We start from the raw sequence: 22,497 nt of genomic DNA, 5'->3' as shown, positions 1-22,497 counted from the left end.
TTAGTAAAGTGTGACAACGGCTTGAAATGGCGAGGTGGTACCCGGTGCAGGGGTCTCCGTCCCATAAAACCTGGCAGGCCTTCCAGTACGTTCCGAGTCTATTGCCTGGTGGGAATCAGGCAGGAGTAGGATCAGATGGTTGTTCCTGACTTGCGCCGGTCGGTGGAGTCGTAGTTGCCCATAAGGCGCTATGACTGCTTACCCTAGCCATGACCTCACTGCTTCGGCATGGACCACCATGGGACCACATAGGCGACTACTCCACCATGGACAAGGATAGCGGCTGGAAGGGGGACCCATTTAACATCAAGATGAACACATTCAAAACGAAAGAGACGAGTGCGGAGGGATTACAAAATCCCTTCGCAAGAGGTGGCATCCAGCAGTCTCCGCAGAAGAAGGCGGAGACGGATGCGGCGGAGTCTGGAGGTGGAAAAACGGCGAATCCGTCGGTGTCCACACCAGACATCTCGGTAGACGGTCCCTTGCTAGTCAAGGCCGTCGAAAGGTGTATGGACACGCGGCCAAGAGTGGCGGCGCTGTCTGAACAACTCGATGCCATAATCGAGTTCTTGGCGAACAGGCGAAACATCGCTGGTGACCTGAAGCAGAGCCTCCTCCTGCTTCGGAGCACCATTGATGAAGCCAGAAAGGAGCACGAAGAACTCGTAGCTCGGGTGAAGGCGGCCGAGAAAGCGGCCAGGACCGGGAGGGCGACTGCATCTAAAGAGGTGCAGACAGACGCCCCCTCGTTCGCGTCGGTCTGCTCCACGGGGCAGGTCGCTAAGCGAACGAGGCAGTCCCCGGGGGAAACGGCCCCCGGGAACACCAAGAAACGATTGGTCGTGCTACTCCCACGGGAACACACGCCAACCGGTTCAAGGTCCACCGCGGGAAAGGCACAGGTGGAGGCTACGGGCAACCCTTGGACCACCGTAGAGGGTAGGAAGCGTCGGGAAGGTGCGACGCGACATGATGGCGGAGCGGCCAGAGGACCAAAAAGGGTCAAAAAGGCGCGGAGTAGGGGTGATGCCCTCATACTCAAGACGGATGGGTCGAAGTACTCAGAAGTCTTGAAGAAGATGAGGGGGAAACCCAGCTCAAGGATCTGGGGGCGGATGTGCGGAGTATCCGCCGATCTCGCACTGGCGAGATGATACTTGAGCTCCGGAAGGACGCCAAGAACAAGGGGGCTACCTACAAAACGGTAGCTGAAAAGGTCCTAGGGAAGGAGGTGCAAGTGCGGGCACTCACCTCAGAAGTGACTCTCCAGCTTAAAAACCTGGAAGAAATCACTGAGGGGTGCGACATTGCACAAGCCCTAAAAGCGAAGTGCGGGGTGGAGGTGGCTAAGGAGTCAATCCGCCTCCGCAAAGGTCCGGCGGGGACCCAGATAGCTACCTTCCAACTACCGTCGGCGGACGCTAACCTGGCCCTGAAAGAGGGCAAGTTGTAGGTCGGCTGGTCTGTATGTCCTCTGGGCATACTACAGCAACCAGACATTTGCTTCCGGTGCTTCGAGGGCGGACATAAGTCCTGGACCTGCAAGGGGCCCGATAGGAGCCAGCTGTGCAGGCGATGTGGAGGTGCAGGCCATAAAGCAAAGGACTGTGGGGAGTCCCAAGTGCATGGTATGTTCCGGGAAACGGGACGCCAAACACTTTATGGGAGACCCCAGGTGCCCAGCCGGTAAGCCGGCTGCGAAACCACGGGCGTAAGGGTGACGCAACTGAACCTGAACCATTGCTTCGCGGCTCAGCAGCTGCTACACCAAGCAGCCACTGAGTCGTTGTCGGACATCGCCGTCATATCGGATCCCTCCCGGAAACGGTAACTAGGTTGCGGATAAGTCCAGTTTGGCGGCCATAGGTACGACGAGCAAGTTCCCGGTTCAGGAGGTTGTCTCAACCTCAGAAGAAGGGTACGTAGTTGCTAAGGTGAACGGAGTGTTCTACTGCAGTTGCTATGCTCCGCCACGTTGGTCTACCGAAAGGTTCACCCAGATGGTCGACCTCCTATCCATGGAGCTAACGGGCCTAACGCCGTTGGTGGTGGCGGGCGACTTCAACGCTTGGGCTGTTGAGTGGGGAAGTCGCTTCACGAACCAGAGGGGCCAGATCCTGTTGGGGGCTTTTGCAAAGCTCAACCTAGATCTGGCCAACGTTGGGAACAAAACTACATTTAGCAGAAATGGTGCGGAGTCGATCATCGACGTGACGTTCTCCAGCCCAGGACTGATCAAGAACTGGAGGGTAGACGGTGGCTACACTAATAGCGACCACCAGGCGGTCTGTTATAGTGTAGACAACAACGAGAGGCGGCAAGCGACGGGTAGAGCCAACACTCCGACCGTTCGCGGGTGGAAGACATCGCACTTTGATGCCGAGGTATTCGAAGAGGCAATGAGAAGGGAGCGCGAGGGGGGCAGTTGGCTCCGCCCGACTGCTGACCAACTAGTTGCTATGCTATCGCGGGCGTGCGACGCCACCATGCCTAGGACTCGCCAACCTAGGAATGGAAAGCCACCGGTTTACTGGTGGACGGACGCGATAGCCGACCTTCGCAGTGCGTGCCTCCGTGCAAGACGGAGGATGCAGCGTGCGCGAAACGAAGAAGACAGGACAGAGCGCCGCGCAGCATTCAGTTCGGCAAGATCGATGCTAAAGAGTGCGATGCTTCGATAGGCTATGTGCGAGTGCCAATACAAATCCGTGGGGTGACGCCTACAGGATCGTAATGGCCAAGACTAAAGGCGCGCTGGCGCCTGCAGAGCGATCACCAGCGATGCTGGAGCGTATCATCGAGGGACTCTTTCCACGCCACGTGCCAAGTCCTTGGCCTCCGGCAGTCGAGTCTCACGTCCGACGTTCCAGTATCTCAGACATAGACCAGAGATGGTCGGCCAACCTGCCGAGCATCCAATCCGTGAGCAACGACAGCCGTGTCGAGGCAGGTGAGGAGGCAAGGGTTACGAATGAGGAACTCATCGTGATCGCCAAATCCCTAAAGGTGAGCAAGGCACCGGGACCGGATGGTATCCCTAACCTGGCGATCAGGCTGGCGATAAAAACGGCCCCCGGGCTGTTCAGGGCAGTCATGCAGAGATGCCTGGATGACTGTCTCTTTCCGGACAGGTGGAAGCGGCAGAGACTGGTCTTATTGCCGAAGGCGCTCGCGCTCAGGAGCATCCATGTACCGGTGTCGCTGTACAAGATTCTGGGAAATTATTTCCAGAATCGAGTACTTGTTTACGACACAGAGGAGGGTCAGAAGTGCGTCCCAATTACCGCAGGAGTTCCGCAAGGTTCTATCCTGAGCCCGGTGTTGTGGAATGTCATGTATGACGGAGTGTTGAAACTCAAGTTCCCTGTAGGGGTTGTGATCGTCGGCTTTGCAGACGACATAACGCTGGAGGTTTACGGCGAGTCTATCGAGGAGGTCGAGTTGACGGCCGCGCACTGTATACGCAAGGTCGAGGACTGGATGCGCTCCAGGAAACTGGAGCTCGCGCATCATAAGACGGAGGTCACGGTTGTGAACAACCGTAAATCGGAGCAACAGGCGGTGGTCAGAGTCGGAGACTGCGCCATCACCTCGAAGCGATCCCTGAAGCTCTTGGGGGTTATGGTGGACGACAAGCTCACGTTCGGGAGTCACGTCGACTATGCCTGTAAGAGGGCCTAATCGGCTATTGCAGCACTATCTCGTATGATGTCCAATAGCTTAGCGGTTTATGGCAGCAAGCGAAGACTTCTTGCCAACGTGGTTGCGTCCATACTTAGGTATGGTGGGCCAGTGTGGTCCAGAGCGCTAGGTACTAACAGTTACCGTGGTAAACTGGAAAGTACCTACAGGCTCATGTGCCTGAGAGTTGCGAGTGCGTATCGTACGGTGTCATACGATGCAATCTGTGTCTTGTCCGGCATGATGCCTATCAGCATCGCCATCAAGGAGGACAGAGAGTGTTTCGACCAACGTGACACAAGGGGCATACGAGGTACCAGAAGGTCATTCTCGATGCTTCGCTGGCAGCGGGAATGGTCCAACTCCACAAAGGGCAGATGGACGCACCGACTCATACCGGAGATATCCGGCTGGGTCGGGAGACGACATGGTGAAGTGAACTTCCACCTGACACAAATCCTGTCAGGCCATGGTTGTTTCAGGCAATATCTGCACAGGTTCGGACACGCGGTGTCCCCCATGTGTCCCGAGTGCGTGGAGGAGGAGGAGACTGCTGAGCATGTCTTCTTCGTATGCCCCCGTTTCGTAAGAGCGAGGAGCAACATGAAGGCTGTGAGCGGGCCTGGCACTACTCCGGACAATCTAGTCCGGAGGATGTGCGAAGACCCGGACATCTGGAACGCGGTCTGTGCGGCCGCCTCTCAGATTGTTCTGGAGCTGCAACGTGTGTGGTGGGTCAACCACCAACACGCCAGTGGTAGCTAATTACCAGTCTCCAGGTAGTTAGCTAGGAGGTTACAAGAGTAAAGAGGGTGCATCACGCACAAAAGCCACTCCCCGACGTAATACTTAACCGTCGTTCCGGGAAGACCAGGGCTGGAGACTGGAGGGGTTTTAGTGGGTCGGGACAGGGATCAGTAGGTGCCTGGGCGAGTGTAACTACCCCAGCATCTCTCCCCTAGTCTCATCCCCACACCCTGAGTTCTCTTCTCAGGTGTCTGTTTGCAGATTTCCCCGCCACCTTTAAAAAAAAAAAAAGCGAAGTACATGATGGCTATCAGAGAGCGTGGTAATCCTACGGGCGTTGATACTGCAAAGGTGTTGGATGGGGATACTTTCAAAGTGGTTGATGAATTTGTCTATCTTGATACATTCGGAATGTGTGATTGATAACGGAATGCGACGCTCGGTGAAGAGACGGATTGCGGCACCGAATATAGCTTATTACGGATTGCGTAGCCGGCTTTGGGCATGCAGATCCGCATAAAATTTATATTCTGATCATATTCTCTACGCATATGAATCGTGGACGTGGAAAGAGGCCGATCGGCGTGTGCTTGGCGTCTTCGAACGTAGAAATTCTACAATGAACACTCGGTGGCAAACAAGAAAATGGAGTATGACGCAGACACGACCGATAAAGATAATGTTCAATAGAGACCCAGTAGTAGATTTGTGTCATTTTGTCGTTATCATGTCATGATGTCGTTTTTGTCCTTGGCAGTATTTCACCTTGGATGGCAACGACTGGCAGGGTACTTCGTATTTTGCTTCCCCCACGAAGAAAGTGAGCTCCAAGCTGAAGTTGATTTCGCACACCAAGTTTCCCAAGAAGGTGCTACTGTGGCTTGCAATCAGCGAGAAGGGGATATCAAAACCACTCTTCTTTTGCTCCGGACTGATCGTGAACGAGAAAATTTACAGTACGAAGTGCCTGCCGGAAGTTCCGTCGTTCGTCAAGATATACCATAAGAGCGAAGACACGGTATTCGAGCGGTTGAATATCAATGTGGTACTCAAGTCGGCGAACCCACCCAGTCTAATCGGGAACTTCTGGGCAAACTTGAAGTGAAAGATCTACTACAACAGTTTTGTTCGTCCTTCACAGCCACCTTTCGTCACCTTCACAAAGAAGGTGATATCGAGGTTCTCCGCTCGGACTGAAACTTTAAAAAGCCCACCAAAGAGTGATGTCCAAAAACTGCTAAAAACGTGAAATTGCTATAACTTTGAGTAAACGGAATCGATTTTCTTGAAGATTAGCACGTTCATTCTACTCTATGAAGGGAACAAAGTGAGGGTTATTGGAATACAGGGTCGAGAATACATGTTTTTTTTCTAAAAAAATGGTGGTTTTTACAGCTGCTTTTCTCTCACCAACAAATCTAGAGTTAACATCTGAATAATACGTTTTGTAGTTCGCTTCAAGCACTTTCATTAGATATATTAGAAAAATGCGCCGTTTCAAAGATGCGTGAGAAAATCTATTTTTTTTTTAAGAATCTCTAAACAAGACCTAGTTGCGGTCATCGCGAACTGGCTCTTAAATGTATTGATTTTAACTTTTATCGAAATGGTATTTGGTAGTGACGTAATTTTTTGAAGTTAATTTTCGTTTCGTTAATTTTCGATCATCTCTCCGTTTATTGTGTGTTTGTCATTTTTCGGTTGTTCGTTATTTTCATAATTTATGTGTAGTTATTGTTTTTCATAATTTTGGTAATACTTTGAATTGTCGTTTATTTTAATCTATTTCAAAATATATCGTTCTTGTAATTTTTGTATATTGTGTTCATTTTAATTTGATTTTTTTTGTCATTTTTCTCAGTTTACCATTTTGTTATTTGTTTGCTATTCATGACGTTTTCTGTCTTTTATGTTTTTTTTACGTTGGAGTCTCTTTCATCGGTTCTATCATCCACTGTCATTGTTTTCGTTGATAAATAAATCAACTTTTCTGTCTCTTGTCGTTTCTCTCATTTTCTGCTCTTTTCTGTTTTCTGTCATTTGTGTCATTTTCTGTGTTTTTTTTTGTTTTTTTTTGTCATATTTTGTTATTAGTGGTGTCATTATTTGTCATTTCTGTCATATTTCTCTTTTTCTCATTTAATCAGTTTCTCTCATTTTTTGTCGTTTTTTGCTTCTTTTTGTATTTTCTGTTGTTATTTTTAATATTTTTATCATTCATTTTTGTTGCAGTATTTTATTATTCCGTCTTTATTTATTGTGTCTCTTGTTATTTTTTATCACTTTTTGTTCTATTTTCTGCAGTCCTGTGTTGTTTGTTCATGTTTTTAATCATTTTAAAACTTTTTATATTTTATATAATTTCTGTCAATTTCTTATTCGTGTATTGTAGTATTTCAATAATTTTTGTATGGTTTGCCACTTTCGTCATTTGATTTTAAATAGATAGATGTGGAAATAAATAAAAGGTCATCATTTTTATTTGAGAACAACTTACCTTTCTCACCCGATTTGTCTGTACCTCATAATAAAGCAAACACACGCATAAAAGGTTCATGAATTTATACATTTATTAAAATAGACTAAATCGTATCTGATTCATATGAAAATTATTTACAATAATTAATCAATCCTATTCGCTAAGATACGTCTAACGATTTGTTTTTTTCTTCTTGTCTTTCCTTCGACGTATTTTCCAGTGAACCAATCTCTGTTGTATTTACTTTATCCCGCCATCGAATTGTAACAAATGTTTTTTTTTTATAATCTTTTTTTTCTCATCATTTTCCATTGTTTTTTTTTTTTTTGCTCTCTCTTCACTCACGTCAAACAAAGGCCAACCAAAAGGCTTAACAAACGCGCGCCATTCTTGCGATAACAAACTCAAACGCTCATAACGATGTCATTTGCTGCATCGCGATATAAACTCCTCAAATTTTCTGGACTAACAAAAACACTTTCCTCGGGTTTATTCTTCTATAGGTATGTACGGTCTTCTAAAGTCTTGATGATATTTTCTTATTACTGTTGCTATTTTTCTCTCGTCGAGTTTAACAACAAATGATACGCTTTTTTCTTTCGAAGATATTTTTGTTGCTATGTGAGATGTGAGAAAACTGGAGGAGGGTTCTGTTGGGGTACAATTTGATATGGCTCTTTCTCTTTCGCTCTTTCTCGCTCCCGCTACACAGTTCGGTTGAGTTCCGATGATGATGGATGCACGCGGATGGGCGTTTTTCTATTCTATTTGACCAGTTCTTCCCTCTATGATAGGCGATTCATTCGATAATACTGTTTTTTGTTTTTATCTCTTTTTTTCTCGCATAGATTTTACTTGATTATAAACTTAGCGAAGGAAATTAGACCTTGCGTTTTGTTTGACTTTTTTCAAAAAATCACATTGAATTTGAGTAAACAACTTTGATTCGGTTGAAGTTGTTGGTTTTTTTTCTTTTACGATAAATACGTTTTTTTAAAGTTTAAGAGCGAAATGTTCGTCACATAAATAAGTATTTTAAAAAGTGTGTGAGTGTGTGTATTTACGCGTATTCCCACCTGATATGACGAATTAGTTTAGTCTGTTTCAGTTTTGTTTGTGTTAGTTTAGTTCAACGATAAGTAATACTGCATTTTTTTTTTATAGAAACATTGTTCATCTTTCATTAGCATTAACTTTTTTTTTCTTTTCTTAAATTGACATGTATTAATTGCGAGACCGCTTAATGATCGATGTTTTCAACCTTGTTTTTGTTGTTTTTTTTTTGTCTAAATTTTAGTTCTCCCAAATTAGCAACTTAAAATAAACTTCCCTCCGAAGTTGTCCAACTCGGGATATATTGTTAAAACTTAGAAACAAATTCTACACCTAAGTATGTACAGGATCCTATCTTACAGCTGGAATCCCTTTCGCGTGCTTTCTTGTTTGTTTTTACATTCTTTTTCGCGCTCTTTCTTTCTAACAATTTCACTCGCAATGGCACACGGTAATATTTTCTTCTTCCACGATCCCTTCGCCTATGGTTCCGTTCAGTTAGTAATCTCGCAAAATTTACAGCTTCTCGTTTTATATCTTTGGCATTCAATTTAATCTAAAAAGTGTTTGCTCGCGATCCCTTGCATCCCTTGCCTTGTTCCCGCCCCTCCGGGGCACTAGATTTGCCTAGCCCCCGAGCAATACCCCGAGGAGGGGGGGGGGGAGGAGGGGCGACTAAGCGGACTCCGGGAGGGTGGAGGAGGAGGGACTGGAAGTGGGTTTACTTCTTCATTAAAATCTAAAACGTAATATAAAAGCCACTAAGATACGTGATTCGCCTTCAGCTAGTCAGAGCCCGGCAGCGACTTTAACGCCGAGATGCTGATAGTTTTTTCTTGTTTCCATCCAGCGCCGTGAATGGATGAAGTTATCTCCCAAGCGGGGAGGACCTTGGCGGAGGCGACACCGCCGAGCACGTGGACAACGAGTTGAGAAGGGCCAGGAGGAGCAGCAGAAGCACGTTGGCAGTGGCACCGGCCATAAATCTCCGCCGATGGTTGCTGGAACTGGAGTTGCTTTCTGTGTTTGCGATGTGCGCGGGCGAGCGTCCAGGGCACGGAGGAAAATAGATAGGATGAGACGAGCAAAAAAAAAAGAGAGAAGAAAAATTGTCCTTATTGTGGTGTTCCATGGCAGAAAAGCGGCAAAAGGTCAACTGTAATCCTAGCGGTCGCTAGCTAACTGCCTCTTTGCAGGAGGTTGACATTCATTTGGCATCTGGATTAGGGAGTAGTTTATTGCGCGAAACATGAACGACGGCCAAATGGATCGGGGCAAATAAAGCTGTAAGTCAGTTGTAATTAGAATATTATTATCTTGAGAGCTGTATTGTTTATAATTAGTGAAAAAGATGACTTGTTCACATTTGGTAATACCTTTATTACGACGCAGAGTCTTTGACGATGTTGGGATTATTTTCGAAAACTTTAAGTTGTTAGTTCTACGGCGTCATCCACAAATTACGTAAGGACTTTTTTTCGAAATTCTAGACCCCCCCCCTCTCCCCATAGTAAGGCTTAGTAGGATTTCGCGTCACCACCCTCCCCCCCATAAATCTTATATAAGATTTTCTTTGTTCATGAAGAAGGTTTTTCTACATATGGCGTATTTGTGAAGAAAATAAAAAACAGTTTAACCAATTCAGGCAATATCATGATAAAGTCAATAAAACTAAAAATTAAGTGAACGAGGTGAAATAGACAATAATTCAGCTAAGGTGATTGCACGCTTTCCCAAGGTTCAACTGTTAAGATCTCAACGAGAAATAGTTCAACTAGTTTTATTTCTTTTAGTTTTGTAAGTTTTTTTTTGTATTTTAATTTTTTCAATCTCACGTAAGATTTTCTCGAATCCCCCTTTCCCCCCTCGTAAGCATTCGTAAGAAATTTGGATACCTCCCCTCTCCCCCTGAACCCTTACATAATTTGTGGATGACCCCTAAGTCAATATAACGTATTGAATTGCGACACAAGTTTTGAATGTGGGAGAAGTATCAACAAATGTCAAAGATGTAAAAGTTATCAGAATAGTGTAAAATGTGCTAAAGAAGTAAGAAATGTTAAAAATGCCAGAAATGATAGAAAATGACAAAATTGAATAAAAACCACACAAAACAACAAAAAAAAAATGACAAATATACCAAAAATAACAAAGAATAACAAACGACAGAAAATCACAAACGAAATAGCTGAAATTACATAACAGCAAAGAATAATAATAATAAACAAAAGATATAAAAAAAGGGCAAAGAAACACGAAAGTAACTAAAAAATTTACACAAAATAAAAAATTGTTAAAAATGATAAAAATGTTAGCAAGGATAAAACAAATAGGTGACGAAAAATGACAAAAATTACAAAAAAAAAAGAAATGAGTAATTCTCGTTGAAATTAGGCCACTAGATTCACAAGGTAGTTCAAATTTGATATAAATGCACATAAGGAATGTTGAGATTGGAGAAAAAATGATAAAGCAATTTTTGTTGATTCGAATTTGTTGACCCCTCGGTCATCAAGAGGTTAAAAAGTTTTTAGAAAAGTTAAAACTTTAGCACAATTCTTGATGTTTTATTTGAGCAGTATCTCTGAAATTCGGTTATGGAACCCACTACAAGTAGCACTTTTCTGTAAAGAGTTCATTTGAAGTGATTAGAATATTGGTCGTAATTTTGGACTAATGAACAGAAAAATGCCGTGTTCGCAAATACCGATTTTCAATCCGAGACAATGCAATTACAAAATTAGGTGACCATCAGTGTTAGCCTGCTAATTGAACAAATTTTCCAAACGCAGTAGGAAAATATTTAATGCAAATGACGAAAATGTTAAAATGATAAAAATATGGCAGAAATGACAGGAAATGTCGAAACTGACGAATATGACAGATATTGCATAGTATGACAAAACATGAAAAAAATAAACGAAAAATAAAAAGACAAGATTGAAAAATAAATTACAAAAATGACAACAAAAAACAAAAATTATAAAAGTTAACAAATAACAACAACCAAAAACTATAAAAAAATGGCGAAAATGAGATGAGATATAAATGACAAATGAAAAAATAATCACAGATAACACAAAAAATAGCTGAAATTCCATTTTCATTTCATTTCTGCCTCTGCTTCCAAAGATGACAAAACTGATAGTCATTACTGTAAACTACAAAATATGACGAAAATAACAGAAAATAATAATAATGACACAAAATATGGCAGAAATGACGAAAAATGACAAAACTGACGAAAATGAATGATAGTGCGAAGTATAACAAAATATGTAACAAAAAATCACACAAAAATGACAATCCTGAAAACAAATGACAAAACTGACAGCAGATGACAGAAATGTTAAAAAAGACAAAAGTGGCCAAAAATAAAAAACAAAAAATGACAACAAAAGTAGCAAAAATTACATTGAATAACGTAAAGGATAAAAATTACAGAAAATAACGAAAAATTGAAAAAAAAAATCGCAGAAATTAATGCAACAAAATGAGAAAGAAATCACAAAAAAATTTAAAAATGTCAGTAAAGACAAAAAATGGCAGAAATTACGAAAAATTACCAAACTGATGAAAATTACAGATACATAAAATGATAAGAGATAAACAAAAAAAAAATCAAAAATCACACAAATCAAAATCGACAACAGATGACGAAACTAACAAACAAAAAATGACAAAAAATCAGGAGAGCGATATGAACAAAGTAAATGACAAAAATTGAAGAAAATGACGAAAAAAAATGACGCAAAATGAGAAAAAGGTTACGAAAATCAGAAAAAAATGAAAAAAATGTCAGCATAAAACAAAATGGTAGAAATGATAAGTGACGAAAACTGAAGAAAATGACAAAAAATTACAAAAAAAAAAGAAAATTACGAAAATAACAAAAGTCACAAAAGATACAATATAAGCTAAAAATGTTAGCGAAGACGAAAAATGGCAGATATGACAAATTTCATAGGAAATAACAATAATAACCTAAAATGAGAAAAAAAACAAAATATGATAGAAATATCAACAATAACAAAAAAATGGTAGAAATGATGAAAATATTGACATATATTACAAAAAATTATGGAATATAACAAAAAAATAAAAAAAAAAAGAAATGTCAGAATTGACAAAAAGGACACAAACAACAGAAAAAACAAAAATGACAAAAATTAAAACAAAAATTGGCAGAAATTGCAAAAATAACGGCAAATGACAAAAATGACAGTACATGTGTGACGTCACACCCTGCGAAGATTACCCAATGTTCCGTCACGATGTATCAGAATTCGGCTATAACCATAGTTTGCCGCCGAGCTTACATGCGTTAAAGATTGAAGACAAAAATACCAAAAAAAAAAAACAAAAATAATATAAAATAACAAAAAGTTAAAACAATAACAAAGATTGACACAAATTGTTCCATTTTGGATCATGGAAAACGATAGAAATATCAGCAAGGACAAAAATGTGGCAGGAATGACAAAAAAATAACAAAAATGACAAATCTAGCAAAAAACTAAACAATAACCAAAACCAAACAATAACAAAAATGACAAAAATAACACCAAATGATAAAATGCTAAAAAATGGCACGAAAAATGACAAAATATGATTCAGAACGACAAAAAATAATCAAAATTCAAAACCCAAAAAAAAATTACAGAAATGACAAAAACAAAACATAAAATAACAAAAAATTGACAAAACATGAAATAACATTAATGCCATAAATAACAAAACTGGCAAAAACTACCAAAGCAACGAAAATTGACACAAAAAAAAACAAAACATTTTCAAATGTCAGCAAAGAAATCAATAGCAGGATTGACATTAAAGACACAAACGACAAAATATACAGAAAATCACACAACGTGAAAAAAAATCACAAAATATGAAACAAGACAAAAAAATACAATAAAATAACAAAAATGATAAAACATTGCAAAAGTGACATGAAAACTACAGTAAATAACAAAGAAGACAAAAAAGGAAAAGAAATTACTAAAATCAGAAAAAAAAACAAAGATGGTAGCAACGCCAAAAAAGACGAAAATTAGCAGAAGTGACGAAAAGTGACATAAAAAATAAAAATGACAAAACTAATTTAAATTACACGAAAATAACAAAAAAAATTGAAAAAAGACAAATATCCCAATAAATGATAAAATGTTAACAAGGACGAAAAATGGCAGAAATGACATAAATGTCAAAACATAATAACAATAAAAACAAATAACAAAATATTACAGAAAAAACCTGACACAAAATGAAGAGAAATCACAAAAAATGATCAAAATGTCAGAGAGGGCAAAAAATGGTAGAATTGACGAAAATGACATAACTGACGAAAATGATATATATATATATATATATATATATATATATATATATATATATATATATATGTATATATATATATATATATATATATATATATATATATATATATATATATATATATATATATATATATATATATATATATATATATATATATATATATATATATATATATATATATATATATATATATATATATGTATATATATATTTATTTAATAAATGACAAAAAAAAAGAAAACAATATAATAAGAATCAAAATAAATAAAAAAAATTGAAAATGACTATATGAAATGATAAAAACGATACAACTGAAAAAAAAAACGACAGAAAATGGAGAAAAGGTTGAAAATGAAATAAAAAAAAAATTACAAACATTACAAAATATAAAAATGAACCAAAAAGAAAAGAAATCACAAAACTTGATGACAATGTCTGCAAGAATAACGAAAAATGACGCATAAATAACAGAATTTCAAAACTGACAAACATTACAAGAAATAACAGAAATCACAACAACTCACAACAGGTCACAAATAGCAACAAAAAATGTCAGAAATGAAAAAAGGGATGAAAATGACAGAAATAACACAAATAGCAAAAAGGACAAAATTTACAGAAAATATCAAATACAGTCATACCTCGATATAACGTAACTCGATATAACGTAACTTTTACCTCAATATAACGTAACTTTTTAAAGTGTATCGAAATTGAAAATAAATGATGCAGCAACTGTTTTTGGGTTATAAATTGCTTCAAAAAAATGTTTGTAGTAAGTTTTAAAACCAATGAAACCAATACGAAAATTGTCAAAAATGTCCATAAGGAAAGTTAAAAATACTAATAGGTGATGGGAAATAGGTTTTCACGCATCCTTCAGTAATAATTCACAGTCTTGCGTCAGTTGAAAAAAAAAATGTTTTCTGCTTGTTGAAATTTTCTCTAAATGGGCATAAAAAAGGTTTAAAAATACAGATAGGTGATGGGAGATAGGTTTTCACGCATCTTTGAGTGACCTTTAGTATTAATTGAAAAAAATATTTTTTTTTGCTTCTGAAAATATTTCTAAATGGGCATAAGAAAGGTTCAAAAATACTGATAGGTTACGGAAAATAGGTTTTCGCGCATTTTTGAGTAACCATTAACATTCTTGCATACATTAAAAAAAAAATTGTTTTGCTTCGATATAACGTAACTCGATATAACGTAACGAAAATAAAAATAAAGTTGCCTTATATCGAGGTATGACTGCAATAAAATGTCAAATAACAAAATGTGTGTGAAAATGTCAGCAATAACCAAAACGACAAACCTGAAAAAATGACAGAAATGACAACAGATGACGAAACTAACAAACAAGAAATGACAAAAAGTAAAGAGAACGATATAAACAAAATAAAAGACAAAAATTACAGAAAATAACAAAAAAATGACGCAAAATGAGAAAAGGGTCACGAAAATCACAAAAAAGTTAAAAAAATGTCAGCATAAAATGAAATGGTAGAAATGACAAGTGACGAAAACTGAAGAAAATGACAAAAAATTACAAAAAAAAGAAAACGAAATATTAAAGAAAGTTACGAAAATAACAAAAATCACAAAAGATACAATATAGATGGATGGCAGATATGACAAATGTCTCAGGAAATAACAATAATGACCTAAAATGAGAAAAACAACAAAAAATGATAGAAATATCAACAATAAAAAAATGGTAGAAATGACGAAAATATTGACATATATTACGAAAAATGATGGAATATAACGAGAAAAAAAAAGAAAAATTGACAGAAATCACAAAAAAATATGAAATGTCAGAATTGAAAAAAAGGACATAAACAACAGAAAATAACATAAAAAAACAAAAATGACGAAAATTGAAACAAAACTTAAAAAAATAACGGCAAATGACAAAAATGACAGCATATGATGAAAATATTGAAGACAGAAATAACAAAAAAAAAAAACAAAAATGATGGAAAATAACAAAAAGTAAAAATAATAACAGAGATTGACACAAATTGTTTCATTTTGGATCATGGAAAACGATAGAAATATCAGCAAGGACAAAAATGTGGCAGGAATTCGACAAAAAATAACTAAAATGGCAAATCCAGCAAAAAAATTAAACAATAATCAAAACCAATCAATAACAAAAATTAAAAATTTAACACCAAATGATAAGATTCTAAAAACCTAAATTTATCCACCTAGCGGTCAGACCCAGCCTTTCTCATTCAAACTTATTATATGTTAGAATAGATTTACACGATTTAAGAGAAAAAATACTCCTTGAAAATTTCTGCTGGTTTCAGCACAACTATACCATTATTAAATTAAAATTAAAAACCTAACATTCATACATATATAAGCATACATTAAACAATGCAAATATAATGAAATAAATATGTTTCGAATACATCACGCAAAAATCCAGATGACTACTTCTGGTTACCGCAATACATCCTAAAATGACTAAATTTTGCCTAATCCGGGTATTTCGATGGCGAAGATGCCGACTTCATCCATTATGAGTATTGCGGAAGCGGTACACCCAAAGGCCAGAAATCAACTTAAGACGCCATTTTAAATTTCTAGATACTTAGTAGCTTCCGATTTCTGGAAAACAACCTTAAAGGGACAAACATTACCAATGTTTTGACGTGGGACTACGTCTTTCTTCACTATACTGAGGTACCTTCTGGAAAAACTGGATTGAGCATGTAACGTTTTTGGTTGGCGGAATGGAAGATTTTAGATGCTAATTGCGCTCAAACAACTGTTCCGATTTCAATAGTTAATATACCGTTGGAAAGCTAAAACATACAAGATTTGTATAACATGATAATTTTAGTTACCATTTTCTTATTACTCCGTGAAAATTGCGGGAAGGTTTGAAGGTCGAATATCCACATACATTTTTCATACGATTGGTATATTTCCCTAACGCAGACTTCAAAAACATTGACGAAATGATTTCACGCATTTAGTCATTGGCTAGCAATGCCAGCCAATTGGCATCGCATTCATCACCCAACGTAAGCGACGAAGAAAGTAAGCAGTGATGCTTCCACGTGATTGGTTCTTCCCCCAATCACCCAAGTTTCCCACACTGAGTGACGCTATAAAAAGACATTCCGTGTTGAGAGAAGCTCATTCCCTGGTCGACCGTCAAAGCGAACAGTTCGGCTTCCCTTCGATCTGAGTTGGACCCCACCAGTGGTAATCTAATTCAGATATCGTTGTTGGAATACAGCCCGAAACTGGACGTGATCGGCACTGGGAACCATTGGAAGCCGTTGGAAGGGACCATTGGAAGACTTGGAAGCCGTTTGGATGCTGCCGATAGTAATTTGTGTAGGTATAGTGTGTCGAATACCAAGTGTGTGTGTCTGAGTAGCGTTAGCGTGTGTATGTGTGTGTTTGAGTAGCGTGTGTGTGTGAGTAGCGTGGGTGTGTGTGAGTAGCGTGGGTGTGTGTGAGTAGCGTGGGTGTGTGTGAGTAGCGTGGGTGTGTGTGAGTAGCGTGGGTGTGTGTGAGTAGCGTGTGTGTGTGTGAGTAGCGTGTGTGTGTGTGTGTGTGTGTGTGTGTGTGTGTGTGTGAGTAGCATGTGTGAGTAGCATGTGTGTGTGTGTGAGAGTAGCGTGTGTGTGTGTGTGAGTAGCGTGTGTGTGTGAGTAGAGTGTGTGTGAGTAGCGTGTGTGTGAGAGTAGCGTGTGTGTGTGTGTGTGTATGTGTGTGTGTATGTGTGTGTATGTGTGTGTGAGTAGCGTGTGTGAGTAGCGTGTGTGTGTGAGTAGCGTGTGTGTGTGTGTGAGTAGCGTGTGTGTGTGAGTATCGTGTGTGTGTGTGTGTGTGTGTGTGTGTGTGTGTGAGTAGCGTGTGTGTGTGTGTTTTTTTTTTGTTCATGGATTGTTGTGTATGGTATTTTACGTTTGGTGTGTATCATATACTATTGCTATGGCAGAATTAGATCTTTACACCCACAATAGTCCCACGTCAAGCCTACGTTTGTGCAATCAAGCACATACCCTTTAACTTTTTCAGGAACATTATCCCGGGCTCGAAAGCCGGGAGTAAACTCCATATTTCACTTTGAAACCCGATTTTACAGCTTTCGGTTTCTGGAAAACAGCCACACACGTACACACCCACACACAAACATATACACCAATACATGCACACGTGCAGAAAATGCTCGTTTCGTCGAACTGAGTCGAGTAGTATATGGCATTCGACCATTTGGATCACTTTTATACCTTTAATTAGCCAGTGATCGTTAGGAGAAAGTCAATATGTTTACTTTTATTATGTGATTTCACATTTTTATGAACAACGGACAAAGTTACTATCCGAATACAATGAAATTCAATAGCAACCTATGGGGCAGCTAGACCTTTCATTTGACACTAATTTTGTGAAAATCGGTTCAGACATCTCTGAGAAAAATGAGTGAGTTTAAACAACCTCAGGATTACTTTTCTTTACATAACTTTTGAACCATATGTTCAATCATAACGAAATTTTAAAGTTAAGGGTTTTGGAGACCGATCATTTGAAACCAGTTTTATTGAAATCGGTTATGTGGTTTCTGAGATATTGATGTTTCGTGATTTTTACATTTTGATACATAACCTCTAAACTAAAAATCCGATTACAATGAAATTCAAAAGCAACCTATGGCACAACTAGACCTTTCATTTGCAATTAATTTTATGAAAATCGGTCCAGCCATCTCTGAAAAAAGTGAGTGAGAAAAAAAAGTTGCACATACACACACACACACACATACACACATACATACATACATACATACAGAAAATGCTCAGCTCGTCGAAAAGAGTCGAGTGGTATATGACATTCGGCCATTGGGACCACTTTTATACCTTCGGATTTTACAGTGATTGCTATACCTTTCTAGGAGAAAGGCAAAAATGTCACCAAAAATGAAAAAACTGACAGTATATGATTCAAAATGACAAAAAATAATAAAAAATTATAAATAATAACAAGAATGACAAATATCAAAAACAAAAAAATGACAGAAATGACAGGTCGGACTCGATTATCCGGAACATCAGAAAATGTTTCATTCCGGATAATCGAGTTTTCCTGATAATCGAATCACAAAAAAATATTCAAATTTCCGGTTAACGAACAAAAAAGAAATATTTCTTTTTTTTATTTCACTTGTGTGATACAGTGGCGTAACCAGAAATTATTTCTGAGGCGAAATGGGTTAAAATCTTGAGAAGCAAAAAAAAAAATAAATTGGGCATTGATTATTTTCACTTAACTCGAACATGCCGGAAGTGACATAAATGGTAACAAATATGCTAGACAGGATGGTAAAGTTAAAATTTCGCAATGAAAATCAAAAACGAACACCGAAAATATTAAGTTCCGAATAATCGTGTCTAAAATTACGGATAATCGAATTCCGGATAATCGTGTTACTGGATAATCGAGTCCGACCTGTATTACAAAACATGACAAATGAAAAAATAAAAACAAAAATAAAAAAATCTGCATAAATCACAATAAATGATAAAAATTTCAAAAATGACAAAATTTACAAAACTGAAAAAAATACTGAAATGATAGCAAATGACGCACATGTTAAAACTGACAAAAAATTCATCAACAACAAATCACGTAAATGACATGAAATAACATAAATGACAAAAATGACTAAAAGAAATGTCAGTAAGTATGACAGAAAAGATAAAAAATACAAAAAAAAAAATCAAAACTGGTAGTAAAAGAGTTCAAAAAATACCAGGATTGACAAAAAATGACTTGACTCAAAAAAATGACAGATATTACAAAAAATAACAGAAAATGAAAGCAATGAAAGGATGACAAAAATCACACAAATAAATGAAAAAACAATGTTAAAAATAACTTATTACGGGAGTCACTTCACGATGAAATCAGAGTGAAGTGAACACAGCCCTATTACGGGACCCACGTAGGTGAGAAAAACGTCGCAAAGTGCATCCGCTGTGAAATCTGGGTTATTGTGAGTGTCATATCACTGAAATGAAAACGGAAAAAGTTACGTTTCGCGTGGCTTCATTTCACGACCATTTTGATCGGTGAAATAATTTCACGAAGATGGGGCGACTTGCATAACGAATGCGGCCACTCGCGATAATGTATACGATCGCGATCCGCCGAGACGACAATCTTTTTAATTTATTTAACCAACAGAGCTTCTGCTTGGTGACCGGGTGCAATAAAAACTGATCTTTCATGGGGATCGACTTATCTGAATTTATACGGATCTCGAGCAACAGCACCTATTGTTTTTTATCTTAAAATTTTTTTGACGCAAAGTGGAGAGCATTCCAGGCCAGGGTGTTTTTTTTTGTTCACACAACATTTATTTGACACGGCACAATACAAATTAATGTTTCACGGAGCCAATTAAAGGGGCCAGGGTGTATCTCAAAACATATATTGAATTTCAGACGTATCATTCGTGTTGCATACAAAGAGGCAAAATAATTGGAACAAATTTTTAATTTTAATCCTATCTAATACTACTTATTTAACAGATAAAATATATTGGATTTATTTTTCAGTAACAAGACGAACTAGAAACAGATCAATTTTCTAATCACCAACGAAAATTTATTGCAAGGAGTAAATGGCAAAGATGATATGGCAGTTGATGAAAAAGAAAGGATAAAAATCGAGATCTGGTGTTATTTAAAAAAGCTGTTTGGGGCGGTGAGCAATTACTTGGCTGTCAAATTTTGGTATTACAGATGACGAGTCGGCTGGATTTTGGACGAGTAGCACGACTACGAAACTACTCGACTCGTTAATGACTCAGCTGTCACTAGCCAAGTTTCAGTCGTGTTCCCTAATACAACATTTTGCTCGCCTTGTAAGTGACTAGAGACAAGTGCGTTGCTCGCTTCGTCTTCTGTAATACGTAGGCCCCTAAAAGGGCAGCCCCGTCACCAGATCAGCTATCGCAGTCCTAGCAAGGTGGGGTATCGAATACGAATTCCTTCGGACAATTCAGATTTGTGGACATTTCATTTGTTTACAGTGATTGTCTCGATTTTATCACGGTAAAAAACACTTTCCGGTGAATCTAACAAGACTGCGGATTCGAGGAAATCATGGAGGTTAGTATTTCCTGTTGAATAGCATTGGAATCTAATAAAAATACTGATTTTTATCATTTCACCAAGTCCACAGTTTCGTTGGACGAGAGGATGTTTTTTGATTGCGATAAAATCAAAACAGCACTGTACCATTTACTACAGTAGCGGCATGAGAGCAAAAAGAGGAGTCGGTTTCGTGCTAATTGGGAAACAGATGAAGCGTGTCATTAAGTAGGGGCAGATCACTGACCGTATATCGATGTTGAGAATCGGCGGCCAATTTATCAATTAGAACCGAATGCTCTTGGTTTTATTTTGACAGCTAAAGGGCTTGAAAAGAAAAGGAATGATTTTCATTTGAATGCGAAGATTAACAGCGTCACTATCACTTGACGATTGTCGATTGAAAATGACAATGAGCGCTGACGGAGAAAGTGGGATTCCATACAGTACTTTTCGCATATACAGAGAATCGTGGAGAGAAGGAGTTGAGAAAATCGTGACGATATTAAACGGGGGATGCCAATACCCACAACCCTAAGTGGCTATGGGACGCCAGTAAACAACTGCAAAAAATCTCTAAAATATTGGTCGAAACTTGCGTACCGTATTTATTGGATGCCATCACCATTCCAACTGGGTCTTGTGTTTTGAAAATGTATGGCCTTGATGCGCACAGTCTCCTTGATCTCCTTGAAAAGACGTACAGTTAGTGTCCAAAACATGACATCAAGATCGTCATCGATAAGCTTCTTTTCTACTATGAACGCTACTGGCCTGAGGCTTATCATTTTACTGCAGCCATAGGCATGGATTATTTTGTACGATGAATAATTTGGAGCATGCCTGTAGACACCCAAATGGGGGAACCTGCTCTAAGATCGACCATGTTCTGATCGATGGCCGGTAAGGTGTGGACCAAACGCTGACTCGGACGCTATCTCGTGGTATGCAAGATCCACGCCCGGTTATCCAATGTATTGGAATCCAGAAAAACGAGGAAGATACAGTTGAACATCCAGCGATTTTAAACTGGAGGAGTGGCTGCAGAGTACTCGCAGAAAGATGGTGAACGGAAGTTGAAAGAGACCTAAACGAACAGTGAAAATATATCTACAGTACGATCTACACCATAGCGCGAGAAGTGTTAGGTACAACTGCGATAGCCACACGTCCACGTTGACGCTGAGTGCCAGTGAGTGATGGATGGAAGAATCGCGCTAGAGAAGCTGAGAAAAGACTCCATCGCCGGAAGAAACGTCATCATTGGCATCATGTTCTTGCAAAGACAGGAGGTTGCACCAAAGGTGGCCAGGCGTTGGAGAGAACATTTTAGTGTGCTGTTGAACGGCGAGGAAGACAGAGAGGTCGAAAGGAGCAGGGTTGATATTGAGAGTGATGGACATGCTGTGGATCTATCAACCACGGACGAGGTGAAAAGAGCAGTTAAAGAGCTGATAAACTGCCAGGCAGCTGGAAAAGATGGCACTCCTTCCGAACTATACAAAATCGGGACCGATCCTGCTGAGAGTGGGGTTGGATGAAGAAGTGTCCTCGACTGAAGTAATTATCGAGGCATAACTCTTCTCAATACCGTTCACAAAATTCTTTCCCGCATTCTGTTCTTTAGACTGAAACCGTTGCAGAAAAGCTTTGCTGACGAACACCAATGTGTTTTTCAAGGGGGACGCTTCGTTACGGACCAAATGTCCAGCTTGCGACAAATCCTCGATAAATTTCGACTATTCAACTTGTTGATTCACCATCTGTTCACAGGCTTTGGGTCAGCGTACGATTCAGTTGAGAGAAATGCTCGAACATGGTTTCCCAACATAACTAATTAAACTGATAGGTGCCACCCTTGACGGTTTCACATCATGCGTCATAGTACCCGTTAGATATCTGACACTTTCGTTACGTTGAATAGATCTAAGCAGGGCTGTCAAATTTATCATTTAACATCGCATTGGAAGGAGCTGTACTTGCAGAGACGTGACACCATAGTTACGAAGTCTGACATGTTCCTAGGTTCTGGGGACTTTATCGACATCATTGTTAATTATTAAAGAG

General features: G+C 39.0%; 1 protein-coding gene across 1 annotated transcript in view; it reads right to left on the bottom strand.

Annotated features, from left to right (window-relative positions):
• Positions 1 to 6,976: 6,976 nt before the first annotated feature.
• LOC129731239 (uncharacterized) overlaps positions 6,977 to 22,497 on the bottom strand; it is a 54,341-nt gene continuing 38,820 nt past the window's right edge. The window contains exon 6 of the mRNA XM_055691078.1: positions 6,977 to 8,983. Coding sequence (XP_055547053.1) covers positions 8,832 to 8,983 — 152 coding nt within the window. The 3' untranslated portion in view covers positions 6,977 to 8,831. The remainder of the gene's footprint in view (positions 8,984 to 22,497) is intronic.

This window comes from Wyeomyia smithii, chromosome 3, assembly GCF_029784165.1.
Source record: "Wyeomyia smithii strain HCP4-BCI-WySm-NY-G18 chromosome 3, ASM2978416v1, whole genome shotgun sequence".
Taxonomy (NCBI): domain Eukaryota; kingdom Metazoa; phylum Arthropoda; class Insecta; order Diptera; family Culicidae; genus Wyeomyia; species Wyeomyia smithii.
The sequence above is the reverse complement of the archived record's forward strand: the minus strand, read 5'-3'. Positions and strand labels throughout refer to the sequence as shown.